Below are 18685 nucleotides of genomic sequence, written 5' to 3' on the forward strand. Positions count from 1 at the left end.
GCTAAGATTTTTATGTTCCTGCATTCAAGTTAATGGTTTTTCAGCATGAAAGAAAACACATAAAACTTAAATCATAGCAACTTCTGATGGATGCCAATTGCCGAAGGTCATTCACCTGTTCTTTGGGTGATTATTTTGCTGGCCTACCTTACCTTCCTAGAGTATATCAAACAAAGAGGAGAGTGTGGGATAGGTTGATGAACTGTTGGTGATGAAAAAGGACACCCTAATGACAACATGAACTATTGAATTGATATGGATCGTGCAATCAAGTGTTCCAAATGCAACTTATTTACTTAATAGTTAGCATTTGTCAATCAACATTTTCTGCTTGTGAAATTTAAGGAAGCTGGTTAGCTTCTTGCGAACTAGAACTCCAAGGTTGTCTACGAGTACATGCATGTAAGATATTTAGACGTAAGCTCCTGTAATTTTCCGAATTTCCCATTCTAGAACAAGCTAAGATGACAGTCTTTTCAATTTTATTTTATAGTTTAGTGCTAAATGAAGTTAAGATGATAGTCTGCTCGAATCTCAGTCTTGCTGTGCTTTGCATATGGGCTGTTTAGGCGTAGGCTTTTTCAATAAAGAAGAGATCTTAGTTATTGAATGCTTGGACTTTTTAATCACCGATGATCAAACTTCTGGTTTTATAAGTGGCACTGGAACTGTATCTTTAAAAAGATTATTGATTAAATAATTAACTCCCTTTCGTTCTAATTCTACTCAGCTTGGCACCAAAAATGAATAAATCAACATTACTAGACAACTTTTTTATTTCAAATCACACTAATCGATGATGCCTGAGATAGCATACTTGTATTTTTTGATGATTGAGGAGGCCCAATCTTAAGCTCCAAAAGATCTTTTTCTGCTGGTGAAGCACCAGGGCCTGCTCGAAACATGCTGTGCTGAACTGACCATGGCGAAGGTATACCAGAGGGGTGAGCAGCAGGTGCGCACCCTAGAGCTTTAGCCATGTAACCATAATGCAGCCCTGCATAATTCATTGCATGGAGAAATGGCAGTGAAGGCATCATTTTAGCTTCTGGAAAGACTTGTCCATTGGGAGCTCCTCCTGCCTGCTAAATTGATGAAGTTTTCTATATGAGGTTATGGCATTTCCAAGGGGAAATTATGAATTGCTAATAGCTCCTTACCAGGGGTTGAATCCTGTGATAATAAGTTGGAAAACTATTAGATGCAGTCAGGGACGTGACTGGACGATCATCCAAGCAAAGATGTGGAAATCGGTTCGCAATCGGAGATGGTGCTTTAACCTGGTCAGAAGAATCTCTAGTAGTTTGTTCTGCGGGGGAACCCGGAGGACTTGCATTCTGTTAAAACCACGAACTCTCTAGTCATGTACATGAAAACATTAACTATAAATTGTTGTTGATAAGTGAGAGAGGGATTAAGAGATATTACGGATTCGAGTTCTTGAAAAGCCATATCAAATAAGCTTGCCCTGCGTTTCTTCTTATCATTCCCAGCCTGCCTCAGGAAATACTTCTGCGCGTGGCTAGCAACTTGCGTTGGGGTCCTAGTGGTTACAAATTTCTTTGAAATCCCTCTCCAATCACCCTTCCCCAACTTCCTCAAACCTGCCAAGAAGATTCTATGCTCCTCTTCCGTCCAAGGCTTCCCTGAGCAAGAGCAAAACAGATGTTACAATAATTTACAATATATCAGAAACATGGTAAAAATAACTCAATAATGCTATCCCAGATTAGCTTGTTCATGTCAATACTTTGTTTATATAGGCTTCATTCAATCTGTTCCGATCTAAAAATAATAACGAGGATCCACATAAATTCAATGGTTAATCAATGCCAGCCGCTTCTTGATAACCAATTAATGCTAACAAATTCAAATACGTGATGATCAAGAAACTCGGATTACACCACCAGAAAAGCCGATGAATGCCCCCCCAAAAAGAAAAGGCTGAGAACAAGAAGAACAAAATGAAAAACAAATAGGAATACCTCTTTTTCTTTCACGGGCAGCGTTGCTTTTCCTAGAGTGAATCTGCCCATCAGACAAGTACCCGTCGTCGACAGAAGGAGCATTGTTATTATATTCTGCATGATGAGACCGCAGACTCTCCATGCTAAAACTCTTTTTCATGAAACTTTCTTGCTTTTCCACGGCAGATATATTCACACCGAAAAGCTTGACACAACCCTTCCCGTGACAAGTTCTGGAATTATGGCCATTATGTCCACAATGAGAACACTTTCTCCCTGTTTCTTTCACCATTCGCTCTACACCTTCAATTCCTCTCTTAGGGGCAGGCACTTTATTTGGTTTATAACACACACACATATATATATTGAATTCAAACCCTTGTTTATCTCTCTGATAAACCAAGCTCTCCTACAGGCATTTATAGCCGCTTTATTTTTGTCAATTCCTGAACATGGCAAGATTTTTTTTTTTAATTTTATTTCTATGTAAAAACAGTCAAAGATACGGTTGAGATTTAATTAGCTAATACTGTGGCAACCTCGATTTTTAGGCCTTTTGGATTAAAATTAGCTTATCGTGAAAATTGTTTTATGTTATCAAATCAACCCTTTGCCGAAACTCCGGTACGCGTCCCTTCATGCTATAATTAACAGTAATCATGTATTGTTCTTCCCTAGTAAAAAAAATCCGACTTTTTCTGTTTATTTAGAGTAAAATTAATTAACAGATAATCTTCCATTACAGTATGTTGACAGCTCAACCTAGCTTTCTTTAACAATCTGGATTTACTTATATCACTTGGACACTGCTAATTCTCCTATACAACTGCAGCAGTATATTACAATAATTGTATCACTTTGGGGGCATCTGATAAATTTATTATAATAAAAAAGGATATTCTAATATTTAATTAACCCCATAATTTACAATACAGAGCTTATTGTTTAATGTAAATAAAATTTTTACCTAATACTTACTTCTTTAAATAAGCTGTGCCAAAAATAAGATTAAATCCATGTAATAAAATAAAATCTTTTACTAAAATTCCGTTGTTTTATTATTTTATCAATCCGATTCTGTTTTAGGTGTGTAAGTGAGGAATAGATTGAATTAGATTTCTAGCTATATATTTGTTTATTAGCATTTGTTATTTGGTTTTAAGTCAAAGTTTGAAGTCTGATTTATTTTACTATATATCTTAATTTTATCGTGTTAGTTCTTTTACCTTAATTTAGTAAATTTTAATTTTTGTTATTATAATTAAATATCAATTTAAAATAATTAATAACGATATTAAATTTTTATAATTAAACTTTGATGGTATAATTTTTTAATTGATGACATGATATGTTAATTTGAGTTTTTTTAAATCATATTATATAATAATATTAAAAAATTATTTTGAATAAAAAACATCAAAAAATATTTTTTTAATTTAAAAAATATTAATTATTATTTAATTAAAATACAATATAAATTTTTTTAGATAGGTAAAAAAATCTAAAAAGTAAAAAGGATTATTGTGTATGCACACTTGGCAAGCTGCAGGTGAAATTTCAGTAGCAACAACGTAAAAGGCTACACCTAACCACAGAGAACCGAAACCGCTATGTAGATAAAATAAAAAGTTAAAAAATAAAAAAGAGCTTCGAGAGTGGTGCGCGAGTAAGCCATTATCAAAACGCACAAAAACTCACACACTCGACGCTTCTCTCCCTTTTTCTCGATTTCTCCTTTGAAAAGGGTTGAATGCTCAATTCCGATTCGAAAATTAAAAGGTTCTCTTCCTATTTTCAAGCTCCCAATTAGGGTTCTTACTTTCTCAAAGGTTAGTTCATCTTCTTCTCTTAATTCCTTTTCATTTTCGATTGTTTTTATTTGCTCTATTGTATGCTTTTTTTTTTGTTTATCTTTTTCAAGCCTTAACTCTCTTGTCATGTACTCTTCACCACTTCTCCTCATATTTTCTATTTCTTAATTTTTGTTTTGGAGAGATTGAGGAATGTCTAAAGGAGAAAAATCATTCGAGCTTTAATCTGTAACAGAAATAATTTAAACTGGTTTATATTCTATGAAATTTTTGAGTGGTTTTGTTTTTTGTTAATATATGCATTTCTTGATATAAAATTCATTTTAAAATTAATTAGAGTTTTACGAGGTTGGTTTCTGCTTTGCAGGTTTGAGGTGGTTAATTTTAAGATACTTTGTGGTGGAAAAAAGTTGAGAGAAAGCTATGATACTATACTTAAGCATTAGCTAATAAGAATGCCGGGCATTCCTTTAGTGGCTCGTGAAACCGCCTCGTATGTTCTCTCCGATTAAACATATCTTTAATGTTTTCCTATTTATCATGCCAATATGTTGTAGTAGTACTTATGTTTGGTATTCAAGTTTCACGTAATTATCAGCTTACGCATTTTGGCCCTGGTTCTAATCATGTCATGGTAAATTTTTCGTGGATATATGATAATGCAAACGATGTTCATTTCAAGGGCATTGTTATAATTTCTTGTTCCGAGACTAATGCTTGATGATTGTTGGTCTGTTATCGAATTTTAGTTTGTTTTCATATTATAATGAAGTATGGTTTGGACTATGCCTATTTGGTTAAGTTCACAAGTAGGGGTTCTAATTTGCATTTCTTTTTTCTAGCTATTCAAGAAGCACAGATCAGATGTGCCGAGAAGATTCCCGCCTGCATTTATCTGCAGAAGAGGAACTTGCTGCTGAAGAGAGTCTATCTATTTATTGCAAGCCTGTAGAACTCTATAACATTCTTCAAAGACGTGCTGTGAGAAATGTAATACTTCTGCTTCTTGTTGCATCAGCCATTTTATGTTTTTATGTAGATTGACTGTGGCATTGCAGGCAGTTCAAATTTGGCCTGCTGCTTTGAACCACCCTTCTTTTCATTGGAAGAGATTTTCCTTTATTTTTAACATTTATATTTGCAGAATTTATTCTGCCTATTTATATGTGACCATTTTTCAGTGGATTCTTGTTTTTGTTTTTTTATGCAGCCATCATTTCTTCAAAGATGTCTGCGTTACAAAATTCAGGCAAAACACAAAATGAGGTAATAGTTTGATTTGCTAATTGTAAATGATATATTTCTGAAGGTTATGGTTGCGAGTGCTTGCTGTAGCATGTCCGTTTGTTTCCTATTATAGTGTATCAATGGGAAAACTTGAAAGGCATATGGACCTTCATTGGTGCCTTTTGGTGATTTTGGAGAGAATATTTGGTGGCATTTAAGATAGGCAAATCTGTTATATGTTTTCTTATGTTTGACAATACGTATTCATAAAACAGAAATTGTTAGAATTAGTAGCAGTTCGGGAGTGACAATAAGTTTTTTTTTTTTTTATTACTATAGAATTATATTCTATTTTTTGTGTGATTTTGAATGAATTTATTAAGTAAAATTTTGATGATCATTTGTTACTTAATGTTGCTTGCTGGTGGTGCATTGGCTTATTTACTTTGGTTAAATTTGAGATATATATATATATATATATATATAGGTAACTTTGAGGTATTAACTACATTTTTTTTGTGTTTTTGTTGATGACCTTTTTAATTGAATTTTGCATGATGGTTATTTCTTAGTATTTGCTTGTTGATGTGTTGTCTTGTTTTCTTTGATCAAATATTTTTATATGCAGTTAAATTTGAGTTATTAACTGCATTTGCTTTGATTGATATGTAGAATACAAATGACAGTGTCCGTGTCAGGGATTGTGAATGGAGGTGTACTGACTCAAAGTCTTTTTCCTCTATACATCCTGTTGGCGAGACTAGTTTCTGATGTTGCGGTTGCAGAGGTATGGTGTGTCATTGTGTACATTCAGGCTAAATTCTTTAGTCTGTGTATCTTTTTTGTGTGTGTTGTTGTACTCTTTTTGTAATTCATTTATGATATATTTACTTTTTCAATCCCACAATGAAGTATTCTGCAGTTTATCGTTTCCGTCGGGCATGTATCTTGACTAGCTTCACTGGCATTGAGGGCAGTAATCAAGCTCAAGCTAATTTTATTCTCCCTGAGATTAATAAGCTAGCTATAGAGGCCAAATCTGGCTCACTTGCCATTTTGCTTGTCAGCTTTGGTATGTATTTCCATAGGTCCTTTATATGCAGGTGCATTCATTAGATCCTTATAACTGCTTAATTTTAGAGTGAATTGTAAAAAATTTCTTGAATGTCACTTTGGTTTTCTTTTTCTTTAATTCACATCAGCAAATGGTGGAGGATGCTGCCTATGGGGTAGGATACCGTTGGAATCACTATATATGTCATTGGAGAAATCCCCTAACTTGAGTTTGGGACAAAGAGCTGAGATGACATTGCCCGTTGAGATGCATTCTTGCTCATTGAAGGTTTGGCATCAAAGCTTATTGGTTATAATTGTTTTATTCTGGAGTGCTGTGCTACTTATTGCTTAGCTACTATTTCAGTCAATATTATTGCCAAAGTGTTGTCTAAGACTCGGTAAAAGTCTTTGCTTGGTTGTTTTTGTGTGTATGGCTGAGTCATTAATGTACCACTCCTAGGACATTGCTTAAATTCTGCTTCTGGGACAATTTTGTTTGATTATCTTTTCAAACATAAAAACATTTTTAAGGAATGATTCTGGAGTTGAATCTTGGGCCTTTGTTTTTTTTCTTTGGTGCTTTCATTGTGAATATGCCCGTGATATTGTTCAACTATGCCATCTCTCATTCTGAGCTTGAGAATACATCCTAAGCTCAGCTTGAGTTGAAGGGATATTGTGAACTTCCACCATGTACATGTACGAGTGCTTCAAAGAAAAGTTTGACTGCAGTTTGAGAAGCTAGTAGAAACAGAGAAATATTTGTACAATGGTATCAAAGGATTATAGTGTAGTATAGTGGTTGACACAATTGGTATATATAAGTAGCATGGGCTCTATGTTTTTGGGTTGTTGATTGTGTTGCTAAAGCATTTGCTAATTCAATCAGGTTCCCCTGTGCTTACGTGTTTCTTTCATATTTGATTAAATAAAGAACTAAACTGGCCAGGGCACTTTGTCATGAGCTGGCTTGCTGCTTCTATTGTTGCTGGCTGCTAGTCAAATGACACTCTAGCCATGTGTTCAACTTGCCTTAGATTCCTCAATATAATCAGTGTAGAAAATGGCAATGAATGTTCAAGCAGTGATGATTCAAACTTGTATAAATGTCTGAATCACTGTTATTCTTTTTGTTCTTGCTGCAGTTGAATTGTTTGAATGAGGACAAATGCATCTTAATCCAAAATTCCAGCAATTCTTTATCCATGGTATGTCCCTGCTTTCATATTTTCTCGTTTCATTTAGATTAGACATTTCCGATTTTCTCGATATAGTTTACTTATTGTATTTATTTTTACTATTTGTGCTCCAAAAGAACCAATCACTGCAGCTGCAGGTCATCATTTCTGCTGAGGAGGCTGGGGCAAAGGAAAAATCTCCCTATAACTCATACACATGCAGTGGCATTTCTTCTTCATCACTGTCTCATATTATTCGGTAATCCTCAATAGTAAATAATTATTATTAAATGTAGTTTGGTTGTTCTAATCAAACTTATGACCTTTTCTATGTTCTGAAAAATTATTCATGTTACCCAATTTTGCCTATTGTCCTCTATGTATGCAAATAATCTTGTCCTTTCTTTAACTAGTTTGTCAGAACTCTCTATCTTTCAGTCTCATGTACTCTCTTAATTCAGCTAAATTATAATATTTAGATTTATTTTTTCTTGTACTAATTTTTGGTATTCCAATGAAAGTTATTTTACAAGCATGTGGTGACCGGAAGGAACTAGATAGTCTGAACCTAAGTCTAACATGAGGGATTGTTTGTTTGTGATGATGGTATGGCAATTATTTCTGCTGAGACTGCCTAAATTTATCATTAAAATTCTAATAGCCATAGATTGTACAGCAAAGTCATTTGCTTTATTTCAGGCAGCATGAATTCTTTTGTTAAACATTAGGTTTACGATTCTGGGATTCGGATGTAGGGCAATGCCATTTACAGATATACTATTTATGTACAAGTTGCATCACGTGTGTTGCCTGTCAATGTGTCATGGTCCACACCAAGTCTTGTGAAGCCTTGTCTGCTTTAACCCACTAACTTCACGGTTGTCTTATAAAAGGTGCTTCACAGGTTGAAGGTGGTGTAAACCATTAAATGCCTAGTGTTACCCTAGTACATAGCCAATGTGAGATTCATAGTCTCTTCTAGGACCACGACATCCCCTCTTGGTTCCCCTTTAGGTGCTTCTCTTCGATGTGGGATTTATGGTGTTACTCGCTAGATGCATATCTCTTCAATGTGGAATTCACATGGTTCCACGTTAGGACAGTAACATCCTCCCCCACTTCAGCAAGTGCCCACTGTCCTCAGTGACACATCACTAGTACCCCAGAGTTTGCTCTGATACCAACTGTCACGGTCCACACCAACTCTTGTGATGTATTGTTTGCTTTGGCCTATTGGCTTTACGATTTTGTCTCACAAAAGATGTCTCATAGGTTGAAGGTGGTGTGAACCTTTAAATGCCTAGTATCACTCTAGTACACTGCCGATGTGAGATTCATGACTCCTCTTTAGGACCATGACATCCTCCCTTATGTTCCCTTTACGAGCTTCTCTTCGTTTTGGGACTAGGATCATTTATTTTCTCTGATGTGGGATTCATGACAAAGCTTGTATTGGAAGAGTGTGATTTGCTTAATCTTTATTGTAGAATCTGTTCAAGTCTTTGCTTTATGTATTTCTTCTCTTGGAAACTTATGAGATTCAAGCTCTGAGATAATTGAAAAGCCTTGGGATTCTAATATATGGGACAAGAGCAAAGAATATAGCATAAGGGAAAATGTCCTGCTCTGAAATTCCTTGAATGAGCTGACTTTGATGTTTAATTTGATTTACTGACCATTTAAACTTATTTGTGTTGAAGGGCTTATAGACTATATAATCTTTTGTCTTTCAAACCTAGTCCCCCTCCTCCAAAAGAAAATATACAGTTGGAAGAAAAAAGGATTGTGAGTTTGCATGATGTGATTTCCTCTTAATTCTCTTTGTAAGACAAAAAAAATTTGCTATTTTGGTTCTAGGTTGAGAGCGGGGAATGTCATCTTTAATTACAGATATTACAACAACAAGTTACAGAGGACTGAAGGTATTGTTTCTTAGTTCATACATCTCCTATGTTTATTTTCATTTTTTTTTGGGGGGGTGGGGCCGGGGGGGGTGGGGAGGTGTTTTGGTTGGGGTTTGAATCATATACATGTTTTTGTGCTTTACTTGTAACTATTTGAAGAGTGGTAGAGGTTGTGACTCAGAAATTGCAGTCTGAAATTAAAGATACTATTTTTGGTCTGTAATGCTATTGGTATTTATTAGACTGCTTGGACCCTCAAGCAAAGGATTATTTTTCTTCAATCTTTTTGGTTCTGGTGTGGTAGACACTTTTGTCAACTATTTAATCGTTAGCATTTGGTTTTGGAATATTATATAATCTCATCTTATTGATATAACGTCGTAAATTCCATTTATTTGCAGTAACTGAAGACTTCTCATGCCCTTTCTGCTTGGTAAAATGTGCAAGCTTTAAGGTTGTTCCTTTTCTTCCATTTTTTTATTATTCCATATCATTTTGATTCAAATGATTTTAATTCATAGTACTTAGACTTTAATGGTTGATGCTTAACTTTTTATATAGGGTCTGAGGCATCACTTGCCAGCATCCCATGATCTCTTTCACTTTGAATTTTGGGTTGGTAAACTTCAGGAATCTGTGGTGGTATTTTGATAATTGATGCTGGCATACCAAAATTTTAATACATGGGTATGTTGTAGGTAACTGAAGAGTATCAAGCTGTCAATGTGTCAGTCAAAACTGACATTTGGAGATCTGAGGTCAGAACATTTTCTTACCAAGCCTTGCAGTACTCTATTTGTTAACTAGTTTTATTTTTCTTTTCATAACTGAATTAAAACCAGCTGTTAAGTGAACTGATTTGAACCAATGTTAATGGGTCAGACCCTTTTTTATATTGATACAGTTTCTTACAAATATATAGGGTTAAAGGATACTTAATACTTCAAAATTTGAGTTTTATTTTACTTACCTTTCTCTTGTATTCTGCTTCTCGTATGAATGCTATTTACATGTTCCCTTGCATCAATGTCCCTCTGTTGTCATTAGGAGTTTGTGTTTCTAAATCTTGCAAAGGTTGAGTATCCATTTAGATTTAGTCCCACAACCCCACCCCCCCCCCCCCCCCCCCCCCTTTTGTTTTTCAGATAGCTATATGGTGAATAAAGATGCTAGCTTCCATCTTCAGATAGACAAGAAAATTGGAACCGTGCAATATCTCTAGTTTCCATATGAATTGCCCTTTGTTTTGCTCTTCTAATTTCCATGTGTATGTATTTTATTCAGATTGTTGCAGATGGTGTTGATCCTAAACAACAAACTTTCTTCTTTTGGTAAGTTGTTTAATTTGCCATTTTATGTACTAGTGTGTTTCTTTGCCCTCAGGTTATTCCCATGAAATGAAGTTGGTAGCTCATGTGTTTGTACAGCTCAAAGCAATTAAGGCGTAGACGACCAAAGAGCCTAGTTGCAAGGCATGTGAATCCCGTTTTCTTAGAACCAAATCTGCCAGCTGGAGACTGTGAGCTTCTTGACAAGGTTCATGGTATGCCATCTATATTTATGATTGCATACTAATTATTTTTTTAATAAGATAATTATTTTGTTTAACCAAATTTAATATATTCTTTAAGAAATGGAAAGCTGTCTAGGTACTCACAGATGAGGGAAACTGAAACAAAGATTATGGACTTAAAAAAGAAACAGAACAAGCCCCCTGCTTTGGCTAAAAATAAGTCTCTTCCTAGTAATCCCTCTAAATAGGTTGAGCATTGGTGTTTGAAGTTGAGATACTGATTTCTGGTAACTCCAATTATGTTTCCAAATATTCCAAGCTTAAAGCAAGATTTTTTAGTACATGCTCTGGGGCCAAGAATCAAATGCATGTAGGATGGAATGCAATGGTGCTTGACTCAAGTTGATGGAAATGCAATAGATGCCCAACAACTACCAATGAATCATATGATCAAAAACTTGTTATGAGCATATTGTTGTTGACTTACCTGTCATAACTATGTGCATAAGCCTAATAGGAACTCTATAGATTGAACAGATCAGCTGGAGGAATTATCTTTGTCAATTCATCTCGTTTAAATACTGACAGAAGGGTTCTTGTCTCAGGTGGAAACATTTTACAAAATGCTAGAATTGGTGAGGTGGAGTGTGTGCAACATGTTCCATCCAGTTTCAATGTTGCAGGGGTTTCAGGTGCTGCAGGACAATCTTATTCTGATTCTGAACGTGTTCAATCAGTGTCTGGAAACAATCTTGGGCCCCCTGCCTTGTTGCAATTTGCAAAGACAAGAAAATTATCAATGGAACGTTCTGATCCAAGAAAGTATGTCTTGGTTTGCTTTCTCTGTTCATTCAGCATGCTCTTAATTCATTCCAAAGCTGTACCATGGTAAAAATGCATAACTTATTTCATATGAGCATTGCTGGTGGAGCTTGTTCTGTGAATTTGAAAGCATTGCTTTGTCCTTTTTTATTTGTTTTTTAATGCCTTGCTGCATAGGTATTAACTGGTGCAAATGGTAAAAGCTACTGTTGGATGATTATTTTGCTAGAGAATGTTGGTCTCAAAGCTGTAGGGGTGGGGAGCTACTCTCTCCACTTCCCTATGTGTCAAGCAGCCACTGCCATTCCTGATTCAGGATTATATGTTGTAAACCTGATAACCACCGTCTCCCTCCCAGTTTAGAAATAGAACTGACAAGAACAGCTGCAATTAACTAGTTCGAAGATGGAACTTTGTTCTTATAAATTGATGTGATCATTTGGACTTGTCAGTTGTTTATGTCATTTGCTTGCTTCTCAACCCTAACTTTTTCACCCTAGAATAAAGGGTTCATTTTTTAACAATGAAAATGGGTTTGATGTTGTCCTTTCTTTGTCTTTTCAGCCGTACACTCCTTCAGAAGCGACAGTTTTTCCACTCACATAGAGCACAGGTGACTGACTACTTTGTAATTTGTGTTTCTTATTTGATTGTGGGAAAATGCAGGGATATCTATAATTTGTACATTGTAAAAGAACGAGGAGAGAGACAAAAAGAGAGGAAAGAGAAAAAGATTGCCTGCTGTTGCTTACACTTATCTCACACACACATTAACACTATTAAGAGTGTGGATCTAATTTTTGATTTGTGGCCTAGCTAGCTGTCTGTGGAGGGCATATGAAATGGAGTGGGGACTGTGGTTCTGGTTTTCCCTTTGAGATATGTTGCGTGGTATACTTAATATGCCTTTGCATTAGTTTTTGTCAAGAGATATTAAGAAACTGAGTCAATCATGAAATTCGTGACTAATGTCACTTGCATTTTATGCATAAAAATTTCTGAAACTGTGTACATCTCTGCTTGAAGCCAATGGCAATAGATCAAGTAATGTCTGACAGAGACAGCGAGGATGAGGTTGATGATGATGTTGCAGATTTTGAAGATCGAAGGGTATGTTTATGTTTCTTTGTTTATTTGTTTATTCTTTCATAATGTTTGTTTGGAAGGACATAACCATTTTGGATTTTGGTCAGTGGCTAGCTAAGAATCGAAGGGTGATGCAGGTATCACAAACACTGGTTGAGAGGCATAGTCTTTAGACTAATATAGAGCAATCAGAAGCATAGTAACTACTTTGATATTAGTGGATTGTCCCCAAAGAAATTGTTAAAGTGTAATTTATGAAAAGATTTGTTTAGAATTTATTCTCATGAAAATGATTTAGGGACATAGGAGGATTACCTGCAATGTGGACAAGCTGGGAAATGAAATCAGTGAATATATAAATAATGATGACGTGCAAATCAATAATTACTATTGTTTATAAATGATTACAAAAATGAATGGTGCTATGAATGTCTGCAATGCCTGGTTTGGGTAGTTAGGGCCCTTGAATCATTTGCATCTCAGCTTAATGCATTTACAAGTTTGCATTAATATACTCTAGCATGTTGCAGATGCTTGATGATTTCGTAGATGTAACCAAAGATGAGAAGCAAATAATGCATTTGTGGAACTCTTTTGTGAGGAAGCAAAGGTAATCTTGTCTTTCATTTTTCTTATGGTTTTTGCTTTGTTTCTCTCTTTCTTTTACCTTTCTCACTTGAAACCGGTTGCCAAAATCATGTAATCGATCCCATTATAAGTTCTGTGGCGAAAGGGGAGGGGGGATCATGGATGTAGGGACATAGGATTTGCCATTCTAATATAAGCCATATCCTCCTTGCTTGGACCTTCCTCTAAGATGTTTTTGTGTAACAATTGCATTTGATCTGAATCTGTGAGATACATGGTTTTCTTTCTTTCTTTCTCTCTCTCTCTAACTATTATACAAAAAAGTTTCTTTTAACACATTTCAGTCCGGCCTATATGATACCCAGAATTAGTTTTGTTGTTGTGTTTCTTTGGCGGTTACTTATTTCACACAGAGTTGCACTGAGTGATTTATTAGTTCTTTATTTGTTTCTCGTATTTGGTTGATTAGTTTTGAATTAGTATTGTGGTGTCTTCCAAAAGAAAATTAGTGTTGTGGTTATCAATTTGCTGTTTCATTTTTAATAATTTGATTTCATCATGGCAGGGTGTTGGCAGACGGTCACATTTCATGGGCATGTGAAGCATTTTCAAAATTACATGGGCGTGACCTTGTCAAAGCCCCAGCTCTCATCTGGTAGATTGCCCCTTTTCTGTTTATGATTAAAATTATTGCTATGAACATGCGCAGGCCTTGCGCCTCTGCTTTTCTATACTCCACCACTGGTCGCTTCATCCTCTTTCGTTTTGTATGCAGATGCTAACTTCTCTTCTGAGTGTTTCTGATTGGTTGATGTATTATATCATCATGTTCATAATAATCATGTCTTCTGCATGTGATTGGAGTTTTGCTGTCCCCTTTCATTGTGTACGTTGCATGTATGATTTCATGTTAGTCATAATTTACCATCTGCTGTATTGGCAGGTGTTGGAGATTATTCATGATCAAGCTGTGGAATCACGGCCTGCTTGATGCGCGAACCATGAATAATTGTAATATTATTCTTGAACAATACCAAAAGCAGGGTTCGGATCCTATAAAAGGCTAAAGATATGTAATTTATGCTTATTTTTTTGGTAAACAATGATGATGCAAAAATGTTGCTCACCGGTCACACCCTAAGTCTTACATGCCCATTTCAGCCAACTGTTTCGCTGTAGTTGTGTACAATAGACTGGTATAATTCCATATATTTCTTTGTTTTTTTCAACTGCTCCATAGAAATTTCTTTTTCCTTTGTAGTTTTTCAAGAATATTATTATAAATAGTATCTTAACAGTTGTTAGTGTTATTGAGACACTCTAGAGCAATAGCAACTGTCATAATGCTTAACATTGATCCAAAACCCTCATTACCAGTACTTTTCTATTCAAAGTGGCACACATACTATTAGGCAATAAAATATTAAAAATTTTAGACTGCTGGTTATCATGATAGTAATTTGTATGAGCTTCAATGGAAATATGAATGATCGCTTGCATCTATAAAAAATATTCTTCTGTAGTGAAATTAGATTATTTTATTTTATTCTATTTTCTGTCAAAGTATAGTTAAAATAAAGAGAAAAACAAGATGAAAAAGAAAAAGAGGGAGGGCTACATTGATGGCGAGCAAAAGCTAAATGAAGATAAGGTCAGCACTCAGCGTTGAGGAGACATTAGTTTCGATTCCTTTGTCATTTTGTTACCGAAAGCATCATGTAACGCTCGCGGAAAATAAGGTAATTGTGTCTTTACTTTTTCACCGACAAAGCCTACAGAACATCAGTTTCAGTAGCCTACAAAAGGCTTTTGTCATGGTATAAGCTCCCTCCCTTATCAACCCCATCACGTGTTTGCCTGCATGTTATTCACTATTACATCCACTTTTTCTTTCTTTCTTTGTTTTTAGGGTTTATTGCTTTTAGAGTTTAATTTTTCTATTTGATTCGTTTCGCGAAAACAAGAAATTTTATGCTCTCACAAGTGGGAAGAAATTTTACCTGCGATTAATTAAACCTTACTCAATAACTAGTTTGGATTTACTACGTGTAATCCCTTTTCTTCCTTGAATTCGTGACTATAGTTACTTTTGACAAGTATGTTTTGTACCTAAATAGTATATACATCAATTTATTGGATAAGAGATTATTACTTGTAAATTCCTAAGAATATTAATTAGGACAAGGTCAGAAAGCTACATTTACGCAAATTTAACTTTCTTTTAAAGGGAATTGAGTACGTGGTTCAATTAAGTACGGGGAAAAGGGTCTAAATATGTAATGATGAAAAGGAGTCAACAAAGAAAGGTAGAAAAACTATTAATTCAAGTAGAGGGGATAATTTAGGGTAGCAAATTGATATGGTAAGATTTTGATTTGAAGGTCCTTTTTTTGACAAGGATTTGAAGATATTAAAAATAACATCAGTATCAAGGACATTAATTCAAATAGAAAATGTTACATTTTTTACAAGAAAAAAAATCAAAAATAAAAATAAATATATCTATATATAAATTTTTTACGTCGATTTACGTATATCAATTGCCACGTAGCAAAAAAGTCTTATTTAAAAATACTCTAAACTATTTCGCCGACTATTGATTTTATATTATCAAGATTTCGTTTTGAATAGTTTTTAATCGACAATCATATTCATCTTAGCATCAAATGAATTATGATTCAATGGAATCGGTTCTTACTTCAAAGGCCCTTCGAATGCTTTATTATTGTCGCACAAAACTTATGTCGGAAACTAAGCTATTCAAGGTGCACTTCGACGAATTAGTTTATTCCGATGAGCAAGCAATTGACGGCAAAAGTAATAACCGTCAATGTCGATGTTTACAGTTTTGCAATGTCAAGTACAACGAGATGCTTGTTGGCAAGAACATTCATGGAAGCAAAGTGATAACTTTGCATATCAATATCAAAGGTATGGTGGATTCGTTTACTTAAAAAATGTTTTCAAATTTAGGCAAGGGTGGATTGAAGGTGGCGGTAGAGGTGGCGGCCGTCATCTCTTAGTTTTACTTTATAATTTAATTTTATTCAAAAGTGATTAATTTTTATTATAAATTGAATTATTGATCTGATCCATAACTTTGTATACTTACCTTTTAACCATTCATACAAAATCTTGAGTCCGTCATTGAATTTAGGTATGTTTAGGTTTTGCCCAAATGCATCTTCTTCTTCCTCGTTTTTACTACTTGAAATGTTTTTTTAGTACAATTAGTTGAAATGTGGAATAGTTGCAAACTCTTAATTTCAAGATGATTTTAACATATGAATAATCGCATTCATCATGCAAAATTGAAAGCTAACTGAGAATACAATAAAATGTTTATCAAGATGCATACTTAGGAGAGGAAAACATCTAATACTCATGGAGTTGCAAAAATAATGTTAATTAACATAAATGGTATGTATATAATTTTCGTGATTTGGTTCTTACATTGCTTTAAAATGAAATTGATTTGTATATAAATGTTTTACTATTAAAACTTATTATATAGTCATAAGAAATAATATATATAATAAATGCTTGTTTGAAATTTTAACATTTCCAAAAGTTGCTATGCATAAAGATATGCTTCACATAAGCGTATAGTACTTTTTCCTTCTCTTATTATTGACCCACCTTCATATAATTAGCTAATTATTAATATTCCCAGTCCCTTCTTTACAAAATCAATTAATCTTAGAGTAAGTACTTTTAATTATAACCAAGCAACAATGTTCACATTGGAGTACTTGAACAATCAATGCACATGTTTTTCTAGAGATGTCAACGGGGTACCTTACTCGGTTACACCAAGTTAGGGTACTCCATAAACGGGTTAGGATAGGGTTCGGGTACCACCCATTGGGTACGCATTATCAAAACCCGATTACTATTTATAAATATTTTAGTATTATTTTAATAATTAAATTAAAAATTTATAATTTTTACCAACTTTACAAGTAATTTTTTTTGTTAAAAACTAACAAATATATGAAAAGTATAGTTACACTAATTATTAATATAATGACAATAATATATTTAAATTAAAAAATTATTAGATTGTTAATTATGTTTAAATAATTTAAATATTATATCATATTATAAAGGAATATAATTACTATTATATATATGTACTTTTAATATAAATATATTTACTTTCTATTTTGTGTTAACATTACAAAAATTGTGACTTATAAAATTATTAATTATAATATATATACCATTATTTATATAATCTTATAATATATATACTTAAAGAAAGTTTTTGAGATTATAATAGTTTTGGAACCTAAATGTTTTTTTTTAATTTCATGAAATTAAGAACAAATTCTTATAATTAATTAAATCAAATCATGAAGCTATTATTATTAATTAACTTGTAATGTCTTTTAATATATATAGTTTATATATTGTGTTCATTTATAAGGAATATAATTACTATTTTATATATTAAAATATTTTTTATATATGTGTGTGTATATATATATATATATGTACTTTAAATATAAATATATTTCTTTTTATTTTGTATTAACATTGCAAAAATTATAACTCATAAAATTATCAATTACAGTATATATAGCTTTGTTTATATAAACTTAAAACATATAAATCTAAAGGGAAGTTATGAGATTAGAAAAGTTAATTGGATAATTGGGTATCCATGAAGAAGATTTTAATAATTTTTAATTTAATTGGGTATTTAAACAGGTTAGGGTAATTATAAGGTAGTGAGAATGTATTAGGGTTAGGATTAGGGTAGTAATTTTTAAATTATTCGAGTAGTTAATAAGATTAGAGTATTTGATTTTTAATAGGGTTAGAGTTCGGGTATCTCGAAATTAACGAGTACCCTACTTGTTGACATTCTTATTTTTTTCCTTCCTTTTTTTTGTTTGGTAGCAAGTAAATAGAAACAATAACAATCTATTTAGAAATGGAAAAAGGGCATTAATTCATCCAATAAACTGACATTTTCTCTGGATACACCATTTTGCTCTTGTTTTCCTCATCTTTTCAGGCCTCTTCTTCTCCTTAAGTAGTATAATGTAATGTCCATTTTCAGAAAACTTACTTATACCTTGTAATTAATCTTCCAAAGAAAACTCACTGTTCTTCAATGGCTGCATCAGCTTGAACATTATTGATGCAAAAAGCTTTTGTTTTTCTTTTCCTTCCCATTTGTTCTGTTTTACAAGTATCAATATTTTTCCCCCTGTGAAATAAAAGTTAGTTTCTTTATTTTGTCACGTAGTCACCAAACCATGAAAGAAGCGGTTGCCAACATAATATAATCCCTGAGCAGCCATGTGTATGTCCTCCTCAACTGCAGAATCTCACTTTGCTTTTGTCCTTACATAAGTGCACAAACTTATCACCAACACGTGTGCCCTGTCCATGTATAGTTTGCTGTTTTTAATCACGTTTAAAATTGGGTCAATTTTTTTACACTGTCATTTCATATCCTACTTGACGGACTTTGGATTCTTAACATCCTTCTGGCTTCTGAGTTCTGAGTGCTTAGCCAACT

The 18685-nt window shown here is 33.7% G+C and overlaps 2 protein-coding genes across 8 annotated transcripts; one reads left to right on the forward strand and one right to left on the reverse strand.

Annotated features, from left to right (window-relative positions):
• Positions 1–675: 675 nt before the first annotated feature.
• LOC18605280 (myb-like transcription factor family protein) lies at positions 676–2290 on the reverse strand. Of its 2 annotated transcripts, none has more exons than XM_007038199.3 (4): positions 1986–2290; positions 1429–1646; positions 1161–1337; positions 676–1082 (listed from the first exon to the last, which is right to left on the reverse strand). In XM_007038199.3, exons 1-4 carry the CDS (start codon positions 2257–2259, stop codon positions 780–782), a joined length of 972 nt encoding a protein of 323 aa, XP_007038261.3. In that variant the 5' UTR covers positions 2260–2290; the 3' UTR covers positions 676–779. The 2 variants fall into 2 exon arrangements, with proteins under 2 accessions (XP_007038261.3, XP_007038262.3); XM_007038200.3 differs by having other exon boundaries at positions 676–1085.
• A 1340-nt stretch (positions 2291–3630) lies between these two features.
• Positions 3631–14381, forward strand: EMF2 (VEFS-Box of polycomb protein). Of its 6 annotated transcripts, none has more exons than XM_088804781.1 (22): positions 3631–3796; positions 4146–4271; positions 4621–4768; positions 4989–5044; positions 5678–5792; positions 5918–6077; positions 6208–6347; positions 7207–7269; positions 7377–7498; positions 9097–9161; positions 9545–9597; positions 9705–9758; positions 9842–9901; positions 10428–10474; positions 10571–10686; positions 11262–11478; positions 12043–12091; positions 12295–12369; positions 12505–12588; positions 13095–13174; positions 13718–13807; positions 14096–14381. In XM_088804781.1, exons 2-22 carry the CDS (start codon positions 4234–4236, stop codon positions 14217–14219), a joined length of 1956 nt encoding a protein of 651 aa, XP_088660907.1. In that variant the 5' UTR covers positions 3631–3796; positions 4146–4233; the 3' UTR covers positions 14220–14381. The 6 variants fall into 6 exon arrangements, with proteins under 6 accessions (XP_088660907.1, XP_088660908.1, XP_088660909.1 ...); XM_088804782.1 differs by having other exon boundaries at positions 7392–7498; XM_088804783.1 differs by having other exon boundaries at positions 7398–7498.
• Positions 14382–18685: the final 4304 nt, after the last annotated feature.

Source organism: Theobroma cacao, chromosome 3 (assembly GCF_053813885.1).
Source record: "Theobroma cacao isolate CCN51 chromosome 3, ASM5381388v1, whole genome shotgun sequence".
NCBI classification, from domain to species: Eukaryota; Viridiplantae; Streptophyta; class Magnoliopsida; order Malvales; family Malvaceae; genus Theobroma; species Theobroma cacao.

What these genes read in the sequence shown, in the direction of transcription:
- LOC18605280 (XM_007038200.3), bottom strand. Translation starts at nt 2,259, where the DNA reads ATGGTGAAAGAAACAGGGAGAAAGTGTTCTCATTGTGGACATAATGGC. An exon ending in TGCCCGTGAAAGAAAAAGAG is followed by an intron (nt 1,647 to 1,985) that starts GTATTCCTATTT and finishes GCTCTTGCTCAG; the next exon opens with GGAAGCCTTGGACGGAAGAG. An exon ending in ATCACAGGATTCAACCCCTG is followed by an intron (nt 1,086 to 1,160) that starts GTAAGGAGCTAT and finishes TCATCAATTTAG; the next exon opens with CAGGCAGGAGGAGCTCCCAA.
- EMF2 (XM_088804781.1), top strand. Translation starts at nt 4,234, where the DNA reads ATGCCGGGCATTCCTTTAGTGGCTCGTGAAACCGCCTC. An exon ending in CCAGCAATTCTTTATCCATG is followed by an intron (nt 7,270 to 7,376) that starts GTATGTCCCTGC and finishes GTGCTCCAAAAG; the next exon opens with AACCAATCACTGCAGCTGCA. An exon ending in CCTTTGAGATATGTTGCGTG is followed by an intron (nt 12,370 to 12,504) that starts GTATACTTAATA and finishes CTCTGCTTGAAG; the next exon opens with CCAATGGCAATAGATCAAGT.